At 38.8% G+C, this 23,243-nt stretch overlaps 1 protein-coding gene across 14 annotated transcripts; it reads right to left on the bottom strand.

The window, feature by feature from the left end:
* Positions 1-555: 555 nt before the first annotated feature.
* On the bottom strand, positions 556-23,232 carry GPLD1 (glycosylphosphatidylinositol specific phospholipase D1). Of its 14 annotated transcripts, none has more exons than XM_032113931.1 (25): positions 22,306-23,229; positions 19,438-19,493; positions 18,880-18,958; positions 16,254-16,351; positions 15,295-15,405; positions 14,989-15,037; positions 14,442-14,496; positions 13,684-13,791; positions 12,954-12,981; positions 12,727-12,866; positions 11,695-11,760; positions 11,331-11,451; positions 10,676-10,815; positions 9,657-9,843; positions 8,589-8,699; positions 7,508-7,582; positions 6,890-7,046; positions 5,027-5,168; positions 4,367-4,466; positions 4,180-4,273; positions 3,424-3,600; positions 2,955-3,115; positions 2,678-2,704; positions 2,532-2,582; positions 556-1,365 (listed from the first exon to the last, which is right to left on the bottom strand). In XM_032113931.1, the coding sequence occupies exons 1-25, from the start codon at positions 22,400-22,402 to the stop codon at positions 1,288-1,290; spliced, it is 2,508 nt and encodes an 835-aa protein (XP_031969822.1). In that variant the 5' UTR covers positions 22,403-23,229; the 3' UTR covers positions 556-1,287. The 14 variants fall into 14 exon arrangements, 13 of the variants coding, with proteins under 13 accessions (XP_031969822.1, XP_031969811.1, XP_031969857.1 ...); XM_032113920.1 differs by having other exon boundaries at positions 11,331-11,454; positions 22,306-23,228; XM_032113966.1 differs by lacking the exon at positions 18,880-18,958 and adding an exon at positions 21,512-21,543 and having other exon boundaries at positions 11,331-11,454; positions 22,306-22,370.
* Between the last annotated feature and the right edge of the window lie 11 nt (positions 23,233-23,243).

Here is a 23,243-nt window from a genome sequence, read left to right as displayed (position 1 = left end):
TCAAAATGCAGTCAAGTGCAATAAAATTATGTGGAGATCATACATAGAAAAAACAAAAGCGAGTGGAGAGTGTATGTTGAGAATGGAATTGCTACAGAACATACTGGTTTTGTCAATTTTGATTTGAAAAGAAAACCTTTATTCTGCCCTTAAAGGTGCACTGCTTGTTTTGCCTTGTACCACAGTTAACAGATTTGTAAGGTAAGCACTGCAATCCCAGTTCTATCCAGTTACTTCTGTCACGAAGTTCAGATTTAACTTCTTTTTTAAAGTGTTTTGCTGTTTGGGCAAGTCCTTAAAGTAGATGCCAGAACACATTGTACATCAAGCTAATGTTCACCTTGCCTTTTTTGATTTGCTTAAAGCAACATCCTTTAAAGAGAATTCCTAGGAACGTAAGTTGAAGTGTTTGATTTTGGAGTATGACCTCTAGAATTCTGTGCTATTTTATTTAAAATAAAAATAATGCTTTGCCTTTGTGAAGGAGGCAAGAGAGAGAAAACACATACACATATGTGTCTACAAAGTAGCGTTGGTAATAATAGGATCAACCCATTCTGCTGCTCAAGTTGTTTAATAGATAATTGATGCACACTCTGTTAAACCTGCATCATACAAAATTAGTATTAATTAGTTAAAGACAATACTGTTAACAATAAAAGCCATTAACAATTCTATGTTACCATGGTCATGGAATTTTACAGTAAAGCAGAAAGGATGTCAGAGTAATCAGCCACAATTGCAAAAGCATTTCCTAAAACTTCATTAGTCTTGCTTGTTCTTTTTTCCCTGGGAGATCCAAGCTGCACTATACCCTCAGTGCAGGCCTTAAGACTTGAGGGAGAGAGAGACAGTCTTGTTGAACCAGCACTCACCTTTCTGTCAGTCTTAAAGCTGCTCCATGCTTATTACTTTTTCAGTAACTTCCCATAACTTAGAATCCTTATCACAGTATGTAAGGCATTGTAAATGATGTGCTGCAGTTTCCCAGTTTTGTCAAGAAGATACTCGAATCTGGCCAGTAAAGAAGGTGGCCACTGGACATTCCTTATACGGCCAAATAGTACTACCAAAAATTCAGCTGCCTGCTCATTTCAACCTCTAAAAGGTTTTCAGACCAGCTTGGTTGTTCTAGATAAGCGGTGCTGCTGCCCAGCACAGAATTCAGCAAAAGTTTGCTGACGGGGTCTGTTGGTTTGCGTGAGTTCAGGAAAGTAGCACAAATACTACAGAGATTCTTCACTAGAAGACCACGTGTGCCCTGGTCTTCCAGGCTACTGTGCATTTTTAGAGTGAGTAGACAAAAAGCCTTCCACCAAGCCGAGCTTTTGCAGAACTTCTCTCTGCTGCCACTACAACTTCTTTCTGCAGGGATAAAGAGCAAAGGTAGCAAAATGTAACTGTAGGTGCATGGCTGCCTTAAGCTTCCCCCATGGATTTTGACCATCTCCTTAGTGTCATACAGAAATGTGATGGGAAATGAGGCAGCAGCCCACCTCATCAGAGTAGCAGTTAAAGTCTGTTTGCCATACTATTTCATTTGGGGAACTGGAGCAAGCTGGAACAAATGAAATAAATCTCTTGCCCATATAAACTGCTTCTCAGAGCTAATATCAAGACAGATGAAGCTGGAGTGTGGACTAGAGTGGTGCCATAGCAACAGAACACAAATGCTTGGAGAATAGCCTCGCTTGCACTCAGCAGTGCCTCTGTTTCAGGTGTTGGATTATGCACCCTAACCTAGCTGAGAAGAATTTCCAGGTGCTTGTCCATTGCATGTTTTAACACAAGAAGTCAAATACCAGTTGTTGAAGACCTCCTCGGCCTAGTACTGAGGCTTCCTCTGTACTCACACAGAGAACCCTAGTCCTCATGGAGATGATGTCAGAGTGAGCAGAACATTGGAACTCAGCTGAACAAGCACTAAGTAATTTTCCAGCTGAAAAAAGGTTCCTCAGTGCATTATAGAAATGTAGCAATTGGCATTTGGTAAAAAACTGGGCATGTGAGGGAAACAAAGAGAAACAGGTATGCAAACACATCCTAAATCAGTCAGGTAAGAATTGGACCTCTCTATGCTTACAAACACATGACATATGAACAGTGTTCACTGCAAGTGATAGCCAGGACAGCAAACCTGTAAAGACTAAATGAGAAGAATGGTTTTGGGTGCTCGGTTTGCTCCACAGCTGAGCATCCACTTTGCATACAGGCAGGCATGAACAGTAAAGGCAGGAGGCACCTATGCTGTATTTCCCATGGAACCTTTCAACAAACTCCTAAGCACTTTATAATTCAGGCTGGTTTAAAGTGATTCAAACCTTTCAATTCAGGTGCCAAAATGTTGGCTACTCCATAGCTCATCAACCTATAAAATGGGTTTAATTACCAGTTCAGAGAGTGACTTAATTAACTATGTAAAGAACTTAAGACTTTTGAAAATGTGTAAGATACATGTGAAGTGTTAGCTAGTATATTCAAGTGAGGTAGTAGGATGTTATGGAACAGCCAACAACAGTAATTTTTCTCACCTTTCTTTCAGATTTCACAGTGGTAACGGAACTCCCAAATCTTGATAGTTCCTATAAAATAACATTGCTGGTTATAATACTGCTAGGGGTTTTTTTAAAGTAGGACTTTTTAATTTTTCTCAGTAGTTTGTTTTCTGGTTACTTACCTCAGGAGAAATCAGAACATACTCTGCCTGAAGAAGAAAAAAAAGAGGAAAAAAAAAGTCAGTGGAGGAGAGTAGAAGACCAGTATGTTAACCCTGGCTCTAAACAGCAAAGTAATTTAATAACAAACAGGAGGAGCCAAATTGCAGAGGTTCAGAAACCTGAGAAAACCTTCTGTTTTCTGGAACCAAGGCAGAACACACTTGGTATTTGTACTGGATGTGATTAATTAGTTACAATTCTAAATTCATGTCCAGAATTCACTTTCCTGATTCTTACCCAGTCCTCAGGACAGGGAGATGTCCATGATGTGCAGTGGCCTGTCACATTCCCCGAGGATGCCTGTCTGCCGTTGTAAATATAAACGCGGCCAGCTGCCGCACCAGCCAGGATTGAGGTGACACCGTTAGTTCGCAGTGGGGATGCCACAATCATTTCATCTGCACATATTACAAAGAGGACATGACACAGCAGAAGTGAACTAATGCTAAACCAAAACATGGGAGAGCTGGCATTTACATGCCTCTAGATGCCACAATTCCTATTAATGATGGCAGCTAAAATGTTTCAATTTCTGACTGAGTTGCTTGGGATTTTACAGAAGCCTCCCTGTAAGGCACAGTGGAATACTGGTACAATTCAATTGGGAAAGCAGACTGTGGTTAGCACTTGTATGAGTATGTAGGTGACCAATTTTCCTGTTGCCAAAAGTTAAACCCTTCACTTCTGGTCTAGATTCAAGCTTTACCTAGCCCATCATTATCCAGATCACTTAAGTAAATGTCTCCTCCGAAACGAGAAAACCTCCTGTCCCCACTGAATGTGCTGAGCAAAGAAGGCTTGGTGCTGTTTGACAGGTCATATACCAGAGCCAGTCCAGCTTGATGCAGCACTGAGGACATAAATAAAATCCTAGACAGGCTGTCTGGAAGAAAAAAAAAGAAATAACAGATGTTGAGCATCAGACACAGGAACTCAAGTTTAGTACTTAAAATTATAGGTAATACTGGCATTACATAAAATGGATAATATAATGTATCAAATAACATCAAACATTATATGGCTTTAACACTAATTAGCATAGGAAAAAAAAAAATCTTTTAGTCACAGTACCAGGGGAGAAATGGATTCAACTTAGACTTCTGCATTTTGACATCCTCAGTTCCCTACTGTCTACTGCCAGAGTGAGGACAAAATACTGTGTGGTTTCATTTCCAAGAAATATGCAGTCTGCTAGCAAATCACTGTTACATAAATAATGCAAAGCAGTAATGTTGTTAAGCCCATTTTAAGGAAGGAAAAAGACCCACTGAAGTTGAAGCACAGTAGAGAGGACTCTACGTGTAAGGCACATACAGGTGATTACAGTGATTTCTAATTGTTTTTTTTTTAATTTCATGGCAATTCAAAGGTCCCTTTTCTAACTTAAACATTGTATCTCTCCTTGAGTCCTACAGAAACAAACATCCTTAAGCAGAAATGGTCTCCAATTTTCAGGACATACCTGCAGTAGGTGCACCCACCACCAAAACTTTTCTTGTGTTCCCGGCCACAGACATCACACCACTGGCCAGAGACAAACCCATTCTGCCCATCTCCTGTCAGATTTTTAAAACACCTATGTAATTTCTACAGAATGTCACTTTACTTCAAATTATTCACAAGGTCCCATACTAAAGAAGGAGCCCTACCTTGTCTCCAGTTATCTCAAACCAGCGCTCTGTACTTGGTGGGTTATACCCGTACACCTTCCCAACACTCTGTCTGACATCTGACAAGAGGGTATTGCAGCTTGACAATGCAATTACAATGCAAAATAAATTTGTATGTAACAACATATTATTGTACATGTTTTCCCCTTTTACTTTGCAATAATAGTGCCTGACAAATCCTAGAAATCTATTTTAGTAATTCTCATACTTGTTCTAACTAATTACACAATATTTAGAGCACACACTTGGTCTGTCTATCCACTTTTTTATCATCCAAGACATCTTCGTGTTTAATTTGCTTTTAAAAATGCTCTCTCAAAGTAAGAGCTATCCATACAATTATTTAAGGCATGCCTTACCCATCAGCATTTTTGTGACCCCTCTTCCTCCCCAAGAAAACCCAAGAAATTTTTAAGTGTCTCTAAATAACAGAGACCTGCCCTAGAGATGGTCTAAAAACCCTTGTCTTCATAGGGAAGGGTGAAGGCATAAAAATACAAATTTAATGAAAGTATTCTAAGCAGAACAAAAAGGAAACTTCCTAAAAAAAACTTCCTAATAGTCTAATCTATTTCAAATTTTAAACCTTGCAGAAGTAGAGCAGAGTGGAGGAGACAGAAGCTGTCACATACAACATACCTAGAACAAGTCTTCCATGTAGGGCTACCAATCAGCAATAATGTTATGTTCTCCAGCTGGCAGCTGGCAAGTGAAAATCCAAACCAAGCATAGTTTTCTTCCCCCTCCATCATCCAGTTGGCATCCTGTACTGACAGGAGTCCTGAGAGACCAGAAAAAAATATGAGTTAAATCTTCGTGTGCCCTGGCATTGAAAAACCCATTTGCAATCATCCACTGATTCACCCTATGACAACAAGTTTCTCTATGCAAAGTTACACTGCCCATAACATGGCACCGGTAATTGTTGACTTTGCTTACTCACCCTGCAGCTCTGCTGGCTGGTGAAAGCTTTTATTGGACACAGCCTGTTTCTCAATCCTTCCAAAAGCCTACATGAAGTACGTGAAAGCTACCACTCAAGCCTGCCCTAAACTACTTACTGTTTATCAGAATTTGTAACTCTTCAAGGGTGCTGGGTGGGAGAGCTTCAAATCATTCTGGCTATAATTTAAATAACCCATTCTGTGCTTTGGTTTTACAAAAATGTCAGTTAGCAGTGTTTTGAAACCCATGTTCTTGTGGTTTCTAATTTTACATGAATTAGAATAAGCTGCAACAATTAAGCATTATTGTAAATCTCAATTACATGATTCTGACTAAGCTGCCCAAGCTTTATTATTTAGTTCCATCTATGACATTTCCTCCCTCATTCACTAGAAACCTCATCACCTGTACTCATTAACTATATTCACTTGTAGCATTCCTCTTTAGCCACATGAAGGAATGTACAGAATGATAAAGATTCATTTGTTGACGTTCATTTGCAATTTTCCAAACCTGGAACCAGCCTACCCTGGACTCACAATACATAGTTGAATCCATTGCTTTAGCAAAGGTTTTCAACACAGTTTCCCACAATGTTCTTGCATCCCAGCTGGGACACTGCAGTCTGGATGGACAGAAACCCAGATGGGAAAAACCTGGTTGAGATGATCACCCTGACAAGAGCGGAGAACAATGTGTTGTTCTCTGAATGCCTGCAACAAGTGGAGTGCCTTCAGGGATCAATCTTTTGACTCATCCCGTTGGACACTTTATTATAAATGATTTAGACAAGGCAACAAGATGCCCTTTTGTGAAGTTAGCAGATTACAGGAGATTGCAGGGGAGTGGTCCTATTCAGAGGCACCCAGGCAGGCTAGAGTAACAGGCTGACAGGAGCCTCACAAAATTCAGTGAGAATGAATGCAAAGCCTAACCCTGGGAAAGGAGATGCCCTTGCAGTGATACAGCTAGGGACAGACTGGCTGGGGAGTTGCCACGTGGAAAAGGCCCTGGAGATCCTGGTGGGCAGAGACCTGAGTGTGAGGCTCTGACAGCAGACAGCCAACAGTGCCTTAGACTATATAAGCAGGAGCATGGCAAAGACACTGAGAGAAGTGATTGTTCCCTAAATCACACCTATAATATATTGTTCAGCAACAGGAAAGATGTTGTTAAACTGGAGCAAATTTAGTAGGGGTGTTCAATGATTTCCATGCCTATGAGGTCACTATGCATGGTGGGAAGACAATAGACAATGAACATAAAGTGAAACAAGAAAGGTTCATACTGGCTGTAACAAGAGATTTTTTTCCCTATGAGGACTGCTAAGAAGTACAGCAGCTGCCCAGAGTGGCTGTGCAATTTCTATCATTAGAGGTTTTAAGATGCAACTGGACAAAGCCCTGAGCAATTTGGTCAGGCTTCACAGCTATCCCTTACTGAGCAGGAGGGACAGCCTCTGAGATCACTCCAAGCCTGAATTATCTCAGGATTAATTAGGAACAAATGAACAGTCACATAAAATATGGGAAGGTTAATTTACTCAATAAATATTACCTTGGTCACTCCTGTTGATATGAGAGTAAAATGCAACCACAAATCCTCTCTGCTTCCCACCACCTGGTGCATATGGAGAGCCCACAACCAGATCAGCTTTTCCATTCCCATCAACATCAGCTGCCAGGAGGGACCAACCAAGATTACAGTAGGAATACTGCAATAAACAGTTAGTTTAAGCCCGAAATAAAACTTAAACCATCAATTCTGTAGCAAAATAGAGCAACTTAATTCTAAAGAGCTAACTTTGCTTCTGACCAAATTACCCTCCCACTCCCTGGCTTCAATTTTGTTTTCTTTGGTTTTTTGTTTGGTTTGGGTCAGGGTTTTTTGTTGGCTTTTTTTGGTTGTGAGGGCTATGCACCTTGCTATTCACCCTGCTGCCTCCCCTGCACTGGGGTATAAATGTCTTTCCCACATACAACCAATCTAAGCAAGCACCTGCTTACTCCATCCCCCTCAGTCTAAATTTCCTTGCAACGATAAGTTAGATTTTAACATTTTTTTTTATTAAGCACATAAGCTCTTTTCCCCTTTATCTCACCTCCTGCTTGTGTAGCCCATGTGTCAGCCTATCTAACAGGATAGTATAAACAGGATATTACGTTGTCAATATACCTGACAAGTTATGGTAACGTTTGGCTCGGGTGCCAAGCCTCTTCCCTCAGTTCCAAAGTAGACATATACAGCACCCTAAAGGGCATAAAAGGCAAATGAGGCATGAGACCACCTGCATGTCAGTACCAAGTATTAAATCCAAGGCCAATCACAAGGAGTGGAACAGTTCTGCAAGGGCTATTCATACAACTTTATTTTCCCTCTCAGAGCCTTCCCATATTATTTTCTTTCCCACCCCAAACCTAAGAATATCCATGGGTAATGGGTACTGCTGTAACCAAGCAACAAACTAGAGAAGTACATTTTCATCATACTGTGTGTAAGGAGCAAGGGCAGTATAGTGTATAATTTATACTCACAATACACACGTTCAGATGGCTCAAATTTTATTAATTTTTAATACAATGGCAAACAGTGCCAGGCACAACAGATGCACACAATTTTCCAAGTGGTGAGTCTAAATAAAAGCACTTAAATTCTTATTCAGGCAGCTAAATTAGTATGTAAAATTCTGAAGAGTTTTAAGCTTAATGGATATCATTTAAATCAAAACATTTTACCTCTCAGTTTGCATGGCCTGGAAATACTCAGGGACCATTATACGGGCTTATCTGGTAAGCTGCAAGTCATTAAGCCTCTGTAACTTGGTTATTTTAGCAAGTGTGTCTGTGTTCGTATCACATTTTAGTTACCATTTGTTGCCCTGTGACAGCATATGACAAAACTCATTGACCCATGAGGTCCATTCCAGACTCTCTGTACCTAAATATAAAGGGTACATTTGTATTTCATGAATGGCCCCTTACATTTCCAGCATGTCAGTGCTGCAAAGTTGCAATCTGGTTTGGATTTCTAATGTGCAAAAAGGCCACTGAAAGAGAAATACAGGTAGCTGTCATTGCTGTTGCTCCAGTCAAAGTACCCACAAAGGTTATAAACATCTGTTTAAATTACAAAGTCACCTTGAGCAACAACAGAAATTCTCTCTTTCATTTCAATGTTTAAAAAAATATGTATCAATAAAAACATTCAGTTTGGAGAGTTAAAAAAAAACCCTAACAAACCCATGTTTGTAGCTTACTTTGTAAGTAAGAAACTGAGATCCCACAGAAGGTGCTCCAACTGCCAGATCTGGCACTCCATCCTCATTGAAGTCCAGGACTGCCAAGGCAGAACCAAATCTTCCTGAAGGCTAAAAGAAAAGGGATTGCTCTCATGTTTTCAAGTCAAAACCATGAAAACCTACTGCACATTTGCACAGGGAAGACTGGAAATAGATGACAAAAGTCTATCCCAACAATTCTTTTTTCTTCTAAGTAATAACCCCCATGCCAACACACTAACTCAAAGTCGGTTGTGTTAAAATGAAGGACAACAGAACATAATATGGTGCTGCTTTGCTATTTCCTCTTCTGAGTCCAGTGCACCATTGATGTTAAGCTTATGGTCTTTCCTGTTGACAGCATTATGACTGGGAACCAGTAAAACACTCTGTAAGAAGACAGCAGCTGTTACTTCACAGTTTATAACCACAGAAACAAATTAAAATGAAATGTAGCTCATTCCTCCCTATTATATTCTTTATGACTAAAGGTATTTTCTACAGAGGATCATATTTAACACTCAAAAGGGTCATTTGCTCCTACTTCTTGGTTACAAACCAGCCACCATCATGTCAAATCAGTTTTCTCTTTTTTTTTTTTCAATACTCTTACTACAGACAAAATGATTTGGGGAGAAGTTACCAATTAATGAAGAAATGTAGCCTCAAAGGAATCGAAACATCTCAAATTAATAATTTTAGATTAAAAAGGACAGGAAACACAATATTTTCTTAAATGCAGGGACCAGGATGAGCTATACTGTGGCTTAGAGAGACACAACCTTAGTTTTATTTAAGGGCACTTTATGGTCTAGTACTCACTTATCTGGCACAGTAATGGAAGTGAACCCACAGATCACCATCACTTCAATTGTTCCCGGAACTTTAATAATGATTATTTTTCTTGAAAAGCATATGACATCTTTAATCAGGAGCAGTATTTCAGGAATAATACTCATACACATTAATGATACCAATGCTCAGTCAAAATTCACCAGTTTTCAGGCAAAAAAATTTAAGTCACCAATATCTGCCTTGACCCCTTACCTGATGACCCTGTAGTACTTGGTCAGCTTTCCCATCCAGATCCATGTCCTCTGGTGGCAAACCTGACTGGTTGCTGTAGACCACATACACCCTTCCTATCTGAACATGGCCCATGGTGCTGTACCCTGGTGCTCCAGCCACCAGATCTTCATATCCATCCTGGTTTAGGTCAGCTGAGATCAGTGCCCTGTACAGCAAGGGAGTCAACAGTATCAGCATTAGTTTTCAGACTACCACAACATTAGTGGGAAAAACCCCCATAATTCAGATAAACCAGGACCTGTGTTTCCCCATATAGTTTTGTAAAAATCTACACAGAATTTTTTATATCATATATTTATTTATGTTTTCTTGAATTAAGTAAAACCAGAACAATCATCTTCCATTAGTGCATCTGAGATAAGCAAAAGAGTTACAGTAGTAACATGTTGGAATTTAGAGAGGGAACATGGAAAGAACTAACTACTGTTGATTTAGCCAGTATGAAGTAAACTCAAGAATTAAATCCAAATTTTGAGACAGAATAAGTTAGATAAGTAGCAATGAAAATTTGTTTTATTATTCTTCCCTGTTGCAGGTCAAAGTAGAACCTCATTGGCAAGGAGAGAGAATATGCCTCTCTCTGTCCTGAATCTATCTTTGAACTCCCTACTAGTCTCAAGTATTTCCAAGAAGTCTCACTAGACATCATCAGTCATCAACTCATGACAGACAATTAATTTTGCACAAACATCAACCCACGACCAAAAAAGGGTAGCAACGATCCTATACTGCCCAGAACTAGAGCCAGTGTTAGTTCTAATGTTGGTTCCTTCCATTTGGAGCTTGATCAACATCCAAAAGAAAAATCTTACAGGTTAACTTGCTGTTCTGAACATACAACATAAGCCATTCCATCAGATGTTTACAGCTTTGCACTCTCACCTTTAAAGAGTATCCAAAGGATCAACAATAATATTTTGGTGTGTACTCAAAATTTTAAGAAATCAAGAGGAAGGTGGGATGAAAAAATTACCAACCATCCAAGCCTAGCATAGGGTGAAGTCAGAAAATATGAAGCTGCTGGCTTGGAGATGTGCTTAGAAGATTTCTGATGTGTAGCTCCTAATGCTCTCCACACATTGGTTTTAAAAGCATGGTTTATCAAGCGGAGGGATTTCTGTAATAAAAATAATAAAGAGACACAACAGTGGCTAAAACACAGATTGAAACTCTAGAACTTTTTGGGGCACCTCAAAAATCAAGTCACCAACAGTGGAAATCACCACATGGATTTAAGAGGAGTCTGACTCAGATCATAAGCACCATTTTAGAAAGACAAAAATCTGTATGCACTAAAGGGAGCACTACTAATCGTTCACTGTTATGCCTTGCTGAGAGCTCTTAACCCAAAAAAAGCAATCATATGTCTGTGAAATGTAAATACTAACTATATATTTTGTCTTTTTTGGCACTGCAGGATGTGTTCTAACTTCACTATACAATAAGCAAAGTGTAAAAATTGAGTACTTATGACGTACATATATAGATTAACAATGGTACTGGAATGTCCATGAAGTCAGCTACTGCTAACATCCAGAGACCCTGCTCCATCATGCAGCATTTCAGACAGCAATGAAAACAATTTTATATAGAGATGAATTTTACCTGACACATCTGTTACTTCTCACTTACTGTTGCCCAAGGCTGTATGTTGAATTGAACTCCTCTCTCTGTATAGTTTATATTCTTCTCAAGTGTTTCTGTAAGCAAAGAAGTTGTATTCTTGTGATGTTCATGTTTTGATTGTTTGTTTCTGCTAAAACAAAGAAGACAGTGATAAGAATTAATATAACTGAACTAACGACTTGAGGTAAAAGTCTCTGTTAGGTTCTGCAGTTCCTTTACACAGAACTTAGTTATTCACACTAAGAGAATCTCAAATTCATACTCAAAAAGATAACCCAAAATATCTCTAATTTTCAGTAGCTCACTGTCCACATTAGCAGAAGACTCTCCTTTCATTACTAAAGCTTTAAACTGTCAGAGCTACACTTACACGTGGTTGTCCTTGTGCTCCTTTGTGCAGTTTATGAACAGTGGGTTCTCAGGCAGGTAGCAGCTACTAAAGAAAAATACGCAGAATGCACTTTAAAGATTTTACCACAATAGAAGTGAAACTAAAAATACAACTTTTATCCTTACTGATTCCTCTGTTAGAAGTCATCAGTTTTTTAAAGAAAATCAAAATTAGAGCATCATCATAACCCTTAGAAATCCCTATGATATTTATCTGATGACCTTGATTAGGTTCTGTATGAGTATCATATGTCTTTACAGAGCTCTTGAGGGAAACTTATTGTAACATGCCCTGTTATCTATATGAATCTAAAGCATTTTTAATGAAAGTGCCATTTAGGAACAAAGAATGTAACCGATTGTACCATTCTGTATTTCAAACATAATTTCCCAAAATAGCAACAGTGATATTTTCCATATAAATGGGTGGATTAATTGCCACTGTTGGTCTTCTGAAGTTATTTACGAAAGATTACATTTGTAAGAGAGCCATACAAGGCTAAACTTCTATAAAAATATGAAATTGTGAGTAGAAGCTTGAGCTTAAACACTAGAGTATATATTCCTACTCTTTCTAATTCTATTTGCCTTCAGGGTCTGAAGGTAACACCTGACCTCCCCTCAAAAGGGACATCTTTGCTGACTGATGGCAGCAGCCAGAAGGTGCAGGCCCAGATTGCTAGTCCAGGCAGAACCTCAGGGCATGGCTATGCAACATTTAAGCAAAGCCTTGAGTATGTCTTAAAGAACGCCCCAAATTTTCCCTGCTAAGTATCACCTGTGCATGCCAGCGGCTTGCCAGGGCAAAGGAGTGTGAACATGTAACAAAAGAAAAATCAAGGCCTGCATAATCCTGTGAGCCTGGGTAAAAGGCAGGCATGGAAATCCCTTTGTCCAAGTGAGGATCTAAAGCTCAGCACCTCTTCTAGGAAAGAACCTGCCTTAAGAAGAACAACTAAGTAGGTGTCAGCACTTGACTACTGTGTTCTATAGGTCAGGGCACACACTATACCTGGCTCCATTCTCTAGCATATGGCTCGTCAGCTCAAAAATGTTGTTGGTCCAGAATGCCATGTCATCCACTCCTCCAAGGAAATATTCATGGAACTTCTCCACCAGAAATGTAGATTTACTAGCAAATGTTGGGAAAAGCTAAGAGACAGGCAATATGCTCAGGAAGATGAATCACATTGTCTCCATGCTGTATGTTCATTTTTATAAAGAAAACAGGAGACCAACCTTGCCAACAAGAAGTCTTTCTCCATGCCTGAAAAAAAATTTCAGAAATAAAATTTGTTTCATTTAATATTTAATTATTATACAGTTCTTTTCAAAAGTCCTATATGGTAAATACTATGCAAGTCATTATATTTCCATGTTGGTTGTTAATACATTTTTGAAGTTGTAATGTAAAAAGTAACAATAAAAACTTTAATGCCCTTAATTTTGAAGGATTCACAGTTTTTGTAAATGCTGTGTGACTATTGATAATTAACTGAAATACAGGATACATCTAAGCTGTTCAGGATACTCAAAAGCAGACACTGCCAGATATCCAAAGTCTCTTTTCAATTATTCTTGGACTTGAAGGGATCTACATAAAATGTAGGTAAGGCATGTATCTAGAGACTTCTTCAGTACATGATAATTATATTGCTAACGCACAACAGTGCAATGGTACTTAAAGACACAGCTGTTATCCAATAAATAGGCATAAATATGTTACATGTATAAATGCATTAAATAGTCAAGATTCACCATCTGTGGTGTAATAATTAATTTAACAGTCATTAAATAGTCCAAATTTTAATCCTAGTCATTAAAAAAAATTCAGATGTTCTGTGATTTTGGGGTCTAGGAGGGAGCCTATATTGCTGACATCAATGCATAAGGTGTTTCAAATATGATTATCATAATTCTCCTACATATGTTTCACTTACAAAAGCCCAGGTAGAGATATTTAACTTACAGTTCAAAAAACAGCAGATAAGTACATTCAGCAATTGTGCTTTCAGTTATGATCTCTTTTCCATAAAATTCCTTATAGATAGCTGCTAGGTCTTTGACAGGTACATACCTAAAAAAAAAAAAGAATGTGTTACAACAACAGATGTTCCACATCACCCAATAAAAGATTAAAGTTCTTGTAATAACAACAGCCCATAAAATATTCCAAATTTCAAAAGACTGCATAAGGTCATGAAGGTTTACAAATACCAGAGAGACCAGGATTGCACATGCAACTGTGAGGAAAAAGAAGTGGGCATCTAAATCTTCTGCTCATTTTTCTGCTTTTAAAACTGTCTGAATTCAACATCTTCAACTTCCAAAACTTTAAGTAAATCTCACTTAGATTGCCATTTAACTGAGTTATTTCACTAGCTGCTAGGACATTCCAGCAAAAAGTTTTCACTAGTTATTTAATATATAACTGCTTATAAATTCAGAGATAAATAATTTACTCTTTTTTTGCCATGTTCCTGTACATAAAACTCTCTTCTGTCCTTCCAGTTTTTTAAGTCAAGGAACAGTAAATATGCATATAAGGAATACCAAACTCATAACATTTAAAATAGTTGCAAGTGCTTCTTTTGAAAGAAAAATAAAGAAGGACAGCATTTTGTTAAAACAGATCAATACAGAATTGTGATATTATATGTGATTATATTATATATGATTATACAGAATGAACATTAAATATTAAAGAAGGCAACCTCATTATCTTACCAACTCGATGCCAGATAACTGAAGTCCAGCTCAAACTGACTCACTACATCTCCTCCTGAGGATGAAAGAATGAAAACAACCCCACATAACCCAACAAACAAAACCTGTTAAGTTTCTGTCATGAATAACACTGTGGATGAAGATATGCATGGCTCTTCTATATGTATTTATGTGGCAGATTTGCCAGCTATATATTTAGAATACACAAATGGTTCACCTGCAAGTATGCTGCACATTTTATACCTCCAGAGAATAATGTACAATTTAAAATCACAGTAGTGACTCCATCTAAATCTTAGCATCCTTTGGTCTGCATTTTGGCTTTAATCCAAATGTCCATGTGCCTTATCACATCTCCTCAAACTTGGACCATAAGGATGGGTACAGCAGGGCTTTGCAAGCCATGGAGAAGGGCAAGAATACAGTGTCCATATGCCATTCTTACTCCTGCATTGCCCAGGATAAGAGACAGAATCAACCACCATGGTTTTGAAGAGGACTAGTTATTCCAATACAAGGGTCTATGATTGGCAAACAGAAACATTACCAAAATCTCCAACACTGTGAGCTTCTGAGTATGAACCATGAAAATCAATCTGGAGAAAGAGAAAAACAAGAGAACTGCCTGTTTCTTTTAATATGAGCAGAAACAAACTCTCCAAGCAACACTAATGTTTACAGGTCCCAAACCTGACGAACGTCACTCTTACGAAGTTTGTGACATTGTGTCTCTCCAAAAATCTTCCTGAAACAGGACTCCAGCTTTTCTCTTTCCTCCCCACCGCAGTCCAAAATGAAGTTATCCGTTCCAATAAATCCAGTTGTATCAATAAATAAAACAATGCAGGCTTACTTCTCCCATGGCCTTTAGAAATCCTTGGTCAATGCCCAGGCTATGCCAGCTAACATCTGCCACCACATGTGAAGCAATTCCAAACAGGAAAGCCACCAGCTTCTCTGTAGCCTACACAACAACAATCCATTTGTAGTAATACCAGTAATTTTACTCCTGTCTTTAAGAAAATGTTAGCATTTTACGGATGTGCATGTATGTATGTTTCTCACCTATATCCATGTATGTATATACAAGGATAGGTGAGAAACTCTTACGATCCAAGAATTTACCATGACAAGAGTGCTGACCACTCATTGCTTGATGCTGTGGTCAACTTTTGTAACTTGAGAAGCTCTAAGCACTTTATACAGTCCAAGGCCATAGAATTACATGGTTGATGTGAGGGTAATTTGCATACTTTGAGTTAAATGTGTACTAAACTGTTTTCCTGGACCAAGGATAAAAACTTCCAAGGAGTGAACTCCCTCTGCCACCATGGGTGTTGTGTAGCCACACAGAGGAGAGAAATACATTCTTCTGCACTCTCACATTTGACAAATTGTTTTTCCTTTCCTCCTTCATAGCTCACAGACCATTAACAAGAGCAAATCTGGACTAAGTTCAAGATTTCACAAATGAGAGTTCTAAAAGATGTCTGGTTTTCAAATGGCAAACCCTCAACCAGATCTCACAGGAATGCAAGACCACCAACCACATTTAAAAGTTTGGACCTATGAAAGGTATCATAAGCACCAGAACACAGTGGAGATAACTGACAGACTTTATAAGGAAACTGTAAATTTTTTGTATGGCAAAGATTAAAACAGGATTTCAAGTGCTCCTATACAAGCAGGGATTTTAATAGAAAAGTGTTGGGTTTTTTCTACACCTCACAAAGGATGAAATTACAACTAGTGAAGGTGAAGAAAATAGTTGAAAGCAAAGTCAATCAAGAGAAAGTTAATCAATTTTCTTACCTCTTCCCAAGGCTGAGGATAATTCCTTCTGATGTAGTCAATACTTGCTTTGAGAAATGGTGACCAGTGAGTGTCTTCAGATACATCATGGAACATTCCTATTGCAATAAAATTATATCAGTATTTGATTTGTTCTTTGGGGAAAAATGAAAAAGAAAAAAGGAAAATAAAGAGTTTTCTCCATTAAAAACCCCACAGACTTTTGTTCAATTTCGTATAATACAGAAGATACATTTTGCACTCTATCTAATGAAAAGAGCCAATAGATACTTATTTTATGTGATTTATACTATCAAAAGAGATACTAGATTTACCTTCTATGATTTTGGTTTGAAGCATCTGAAAATTTTGTGGCTGCTCCTTTTCTCTGAGCCGGTGAGTAGGTACAGTACAACGAAAAGCTGCCTCCCAAGCAGAGAGGATAAAGAGAGCTGACGGAGAAGCTGTTGACTAAATTAATGCATCCGCTTGTATGGCAGAAAAGCTGTTGGGAATGGCAGCCAGCTCAAAATATTATGTTTTCTGACAGGTATCAATTTCCACAGGGCAGAGGAGGGTTATGAATGTCATTATTATCACCACCATCATCTTCAACAGAAAGGCAAACTAGCCAAAATACAGTCGGTATAGGAGGAGGAAAAAGGAGGAAAGGAGGAAAAATCAGGTTTCTTTTGAAAAATCAATTATGACTGTCACTTGAATTTAGGCAGAAAAGATTGTGTAGGATCTAACAGTGACCTTGCCTAAAGATTTCTGTGTACCTACATAAAGCTAAGTACAAAGGGATGTTGACAGAAACAGACCAAGCAGCACAATGTTAAATTCTCTAAGGGGGAAGAAGGTAGGCAGGAGACTGTTCAGACCATCAGTACTCTTGGAGGAAGAGCACATGTTTGTTGATGCAGTAATGTGAAATTGAACAATATTAGGGTAGATTAAGCACTGAGAGAGCAGTGACATTTTACAGTGAGGCTAAACTAGATAAAAGAAGGATGGTACTTGCTTGGCCAAAATCAGAGTGCCTTCTACATCTAAGCCTATCTCCTGCCCAGAAAGGCAGTCTAGATGGCTTTGTTCTGGATGGCTTTGTTCTTGATCTAGTCACACTCAGTTAAAACAGCTCAGGTCTGCAGAGGTACCTATTTCTTCCACATTGACTAAGGAGACTGCTGACAAGTGGTCCAACTCTAACAAGGCAAGATGGACTCCAACGTAAGTGAAGGAATGAAGATTGGATACTGCAGATAGAGAGGCTCTGACCACTGGCCTGGTATAAGACAGGTCAAAATGTTTAGAAGGGAAAGACGAGATAGGCAGATATTGACAAGCTGAAGTAGGAACTGAAAAAAATCCCAGGAGAACATCAGTCATGAAAACAAGGAAAGCAAGACTGAAATTTGGGACAAGAAGCTGGCAGAGCCGGGCAGGAAACAAAGAACAGTGACCCCATAAGTGACAGAAGACAGAACCAGTATTAAATGCCAGAGCAGAGAGGTGATCTGGATGTGAACTGAGCACATCAGGATACAAACTAAGCAGCCTGTAGTTGGCATAACCAACAGGCAGCATCAACAACCTGTGTCTGAGAAACAACGAGAAGTTTGGCTGCAACTATGTGATTTGGCTCTAAACCAAACAAAAATCCTAAGTACACCCCAAATTAATGGAATTTGCATGGCCCACTAAGGTAAGCTACTTCCAATATTTTAAACTTCCACTAATATCTCAACAATCAATTGGCTGGATATCCTCACACAAAGTGCTTATCATTGCCCTGTCTCTGGGATTTGCCTAAACACGCTATTAGCTTGTAGCTGGAGGACAGGCTCTTTATCCCATTTGCCAATTGCTCACTATCCAGATTTACCATTTCAGTAGCAAATATCCTACAGCAAAGCCTAGCTGGCTGTTTTGTAGCTCTAATGTTGCTGAAGAAGTTGATTATGATCAAGAGCTGACCTATTAGAGTTGAAAAACCAGGGGACAACCTGCAGGTCAAGACATACTTTTTACAGCTAGTGCAAGAGGGTGCAAATTTTGTACTGCAAACTTTGGATCTGCAAGCAGCAAAATTAAGACTGACATTAATTTCCAACAGGCACAGTAAAAGGCAAAAGACTGCACTCTGGAAAAAAAGGACTTTAAACTGGGATGTTATTAACACTTGCCCACCTACCCCCAGCAAGTCCTACCCTATTTTGTTGCTGTGGGATTTTTAGATTCTCCTATCCTCTCTTTGACTGATCTGATAGAAACTAAGACTTTTTAATACAGAAATAGCTTTAGGCCTTCCCTAAGACTTATATAAAAAAGACCATTTTGTCCTCTCAGTACTCAGTAATCTGACCTAATTTAGTCACACAGCATCCTTCTATCAAGTTGCCCCACCCATTAAATAGTTACATTTACCCAAGAGTTACTTTCTAAAACATTTTCAAATGTGTTACTTCATTATAAAGTTCTACCAAAAGGTTCTAACAAAAAATGGTGGATAGTTTTTGCGGGAAATCATTTTTGGCCACACTTCATTTCTTACTACATAACCATTTTCAATCCTACTAAATTCTGCAGGATTTGCACGTAAAAATGCAGTTGTTATAATTTGGATTTACAAAGCTTTTCTTACCACGTTTGCAGATTGGAGGATAAAAGGCATCAGGATAAATGCTCCCAGCCTGAAAAGCATCTTGGTGGTTTAGCAATAACTGGGTAAAGGATGGGGGTAAAAAGGAATCAGAAAGCTATTGCACCGCACAAAACTACATTTTACTACCAACATCAAAGATATGTTCTAAATATCCAGCAAAATACAACTATCATCTTGGTAAAATACACCATGTGGTGCACAAAACCTTGCTGTCATTTTGCTGTCCTTAGTTTTATTAAATCTCCGTTTCCAAAATCCTCTACTGATTCTTCTAATACAACCACTCACACAGAATATGACGACAGAGGATAGGAAAACATGCAAGAAACCACACAAAGTATATATATACACACATTGTTATATTCCTGTAATAATATTCAGAAGGAGTCAAATTATTTTCAATAAAAAACGGTAAAAATACAGTCTGAGCACAATATTGACACAGGCATTACTGAGAATAATAAGAAAGGCAAGAAGACAGAAAACAAAACATTCAGAAGAAAGGTGTACAAAACTAAGCAATAATATGCTTCCTACCTGTCTGTAATTAACACTCCCTTCATGCTTAGTGAAAAATTCCAGAGCTCTATGTGCTGAAAAACAATATATTGAACTGTTGAGTTATAGGTATTGTGTCCAGGCCCACGTTTTGTTAGAAGCATTATCAAAACCAGAACACAACACATTTTCGTACCCAAGCCAAGTGCCACCTGCATGAAACACCATTTCTCACAATGGTGTGCATGTGAGAGGATGTGTTTTCTCACCTAGGGAGTTAATAAGGAAGTGCTCTTCCTGTGGCACATCTTCAGTCTCTCTCTAATCCCCAGCTCCCAAGCTAACCAACCAAGCTGAAATCGCAGGGAAATGAACTCCCCATGTCCAGAAATGAGCTACAGCAGTGAAATGACAGGACCACACCCAGCACATATGAAGTGTGGACCACAAAGTTCTAGCTGTACAGTATTCAAGTTTCACTGTTGCCCTTAGCAGTGAAAAAGGTATGTTGGGAATCAATGTGGATGTTTAACGGTTTGATTAATTTTTAACATGCATGAAAAGTAACAAAAATCTAAAGTCATCACAGTAAATAACAGTATTTATTTACTGAATTGGCAGATACTCTTACTCCCAAAAATCTTTATTTAGCTGTCATAACAAGTGAATGAAACGAACTGACATCCTTTTCTTTAATGAGGTCTCCTCCTTATTAATATTAGATCCCAGGAATAATCTATCAACAGTATTCTAAAAACACCCAACATTGACTCTAAAGCTATTTACAAAGACTGAAGTTAATTTGTTCCTTACCAAATAAATCACATCACAAAAAACCCCAAAAAACCAAACAACGAAACAAACAAACAAAAAACTCCCCCCACCAAAGCCAAAACAATCCACTCATTCGTGAATAAGATCTAGACAAAACTGTGTGGGTTCGAAAGATCTTTAACTTTGAATTTTATCCAGTGATTCAATCATCCTTATACAAGTAAGTTAAGACCTTTAAGACCAGCCTTGCACCAGAAGAGAAACAACAACAACAAAATAATAAATAATAATCTAAAGTTTTAAGGTTCAGACATTTCTACACACATCTCTGATTCCAGTGTGGGAGAGCCTCAGTTTGGCAGTTTGCTTTTTCTGCCTCACACCTCCCCCACACTTCTCTCACTACTCAAGTGGGCCCAGGTTCTACAACTCCACCGTCACAAGGAATTTTATGCCAGATCCCCACAGTTCCACAGAGCCTCACAAGTCTGACAGGAGCCCCTAGGGGTGAAGAGCTTCCCCATTCAGACCTGCCTCCAGGCACGGCCATGCAAGTAGGACACAGCACAGCTCTGCCAAGCACACTGAACACGATCAACATTCTGAACAGGCAGAGCTTTCCATCATTTTAAAAGTACTTTCAAAAATCTGTCCAGGATTTATTTGGTGCTGTCTTTAAGTGAGAGGAATTCCTTTTTACAGTTTGTTGTTTGGGGTTTTTTTTGTTTGCTTGTTTTTGTTTTCCTGGAATACTCAGTGTTTTACTTTTGCAAATATTTTCATCTTACTGTTATAGACTTCTATGTGCACAACAGTAAGAGAACTCATTTTAGCAGCATCAGAGCTGATCAGAGTTTAATGTAATTTACAAAATTTGTTGTAAACTATGACTCAATAGTTCAGTGTACACACAACTCCTCAGACAACCAAGATCTATAAATGCGTGTTTTCTGCAACATGCTCCTTCGATTACAAAAAAAGAATGACTGCTTTGGGACAGATCTGTAAGCTTGTTTCTCTTTGCAGATTTTTTTTTCCAAACACACTCTATTCTGGCAAATCTGTTATTTCAACTCCTCAGAAGTGCATACTTGGTAATTAGTGTCCTGAGCTTGCAGAGTTGTGTACACTTGCCTAACCTCAGGCACCATGACTTCTCCTACAGATTATTATGGGTTTCTTGACACATTGTTAGGAAAAGCAAATTGTTCCAGGATGCTGACCAAGGGTACAACACTCAGTAAGGGAACACACTCCAGTCCCAAACACCATGAATGATCCCAGCCTTGAAATTTTTCAAAGTTGCATGTATTCAGTACCTAAAGTCTGAGAAAATTACCTGAATAAAGGCAACATCCTACATTTTACCATCTGTTTGAGCAATGGATTTAGAAACAAAAAGAGAAGAACAAACAATTAAAACTGTCAGTTATTATGAGTAGCTGTTTCAGAATAACCTCACACTGCTCGTATTTGTGCTTGCAATAACTACGGAAGAAGCCAGATTTTAAAAATAGCACAGGCAAACAAGAAATTCAAAACAGAACTATTTCTCCATTTTGATGTTCACTCAGTTCTCTCCTTCATTCTCTACAAATCTACGCTGTTCTGGCTACAGAGAGCAACCTACCAGAAAGAGACACAGAACAAAATTTTTATGATGTTAATCACAGATACGAACACATTACAGAATTTTATCTATTTATGCAGGTGTGGCATAATTAATACAGGGTGATTTGAAAACAGAGCTACCACAAATGACTTTTGTTATTCTTTAGTTTAAATATAACAATCCCACGAATTGCCTAAAGCATTCCTTTTCTTTCTCCAAACCAAACCCTATCTGCATACGACTCACAGACAAAAACATTCCAGTTACATAATGCCTGTGTTTTAGGAGACAGAAAAATATGCAGCCCAAGTCAATTCAAGCACTTTACTTATAAAAAACAGTAAAATTTCAAACTGCAAAATCAAACTACTCATTTTTCCTGTTATTCACATTTTTAAAATTATGTAGACTGCTCGTTACTTTAACATTATTTCCTCTCTCTGCTTTCCGGCTGAATCTGAATTTACTTCTCTTCACAAGAAATACAAAACACAAGAAAATCCATTTTGAATATGTCTTACCTATTTCAACATGTGTTGAAATTCCACATGGGACACATCTTTGACAGAAACGGTAGAGTATAACCAGCAAGACAGACCAAATCTTCAGACCAACCATGATGCTGGCTCCAACTGTGGTTTTCAGAAGCCTGGAGCAGTAGCACTGTGACCTTTGAAATGTAGGTTACGGAGCATGCCTTTTCTTTCACACATATTGCTGACACAGCAAGCAAACGACTGCCGAATTTGAAAGGCTATTTTATACCAATGCTTTCTTTTACTGCAAATAAAGTAATTTATATAAAGAAAGAAATAACCTATGGGTCTGCTCCCCACTTGAATTCTGTAATATCGCTGGGATTTGAGCAGTGTAGTCAGTGCATCACTGCACCGCAGCAGTGAGATTTCTGTTAAATACAGCAGTGTGTGAAAGAGCATCCTCTCACAATTTGTCCAGCTCATGGTGTGCTTGTCTTACAACAACTACATCACATTTCATGAAAGAAATTAAAGCCAATTGCCAAAGCAGTATTAATAGAAAGACACTAGCTCCTGAGTTGCAGGTAATACAAATTCATAGCCTTTGGTGAGCTGATAGGACATTGCACACTGAAGTCTGGGTCTTACGATCTGTGTTGAAAGCCCAGCTGGTATGCGGGGGACTCACGGAAGTACTCCTGCCAAGTGTACTGCTATGAACATCTGGCTTTAGGGGCTGGGCACCCTGCGTTTCCCAGCCACCCGGCATGCATGTGGCACAGCTGCACCAGTCCCCAGAGAGATGGTAGCACTGGGCAGGGCTTCGCATTTTGTGCCAGAGACTGACCAGCTGTCATGGGACCCAGTGGCCCACGGGCTCCCATGGGCCAGTGCTCCTGCAGTAAAGCACAACTTAGCCTGCTGTGCCTCGAGACCTTATCAGTCTACAACTTCCTCACGAAGGGAAAAGGAGGCGCAGG

The sequence above is a fragment of the Corvus moneduloides genome, chromosome 1, assembly GCF_009650955.1.
Source record: "Corvus moneduloides isolate bCorMon1 chromosome 1, bCorMon1.pri, whole genome shotgun sequence".
Classification (NCBI taxonomy): domain Eukaryota; kingdom Metazoa; phylum Chordata; class Aves; order Passeriformes; family Corvidae; genus Corvus; species Corvus moneduloides.
Note: the sequence above shows the minus strand (reverse complement) of the source record. Positions and strands in the feature narration are given on the sequence as shown.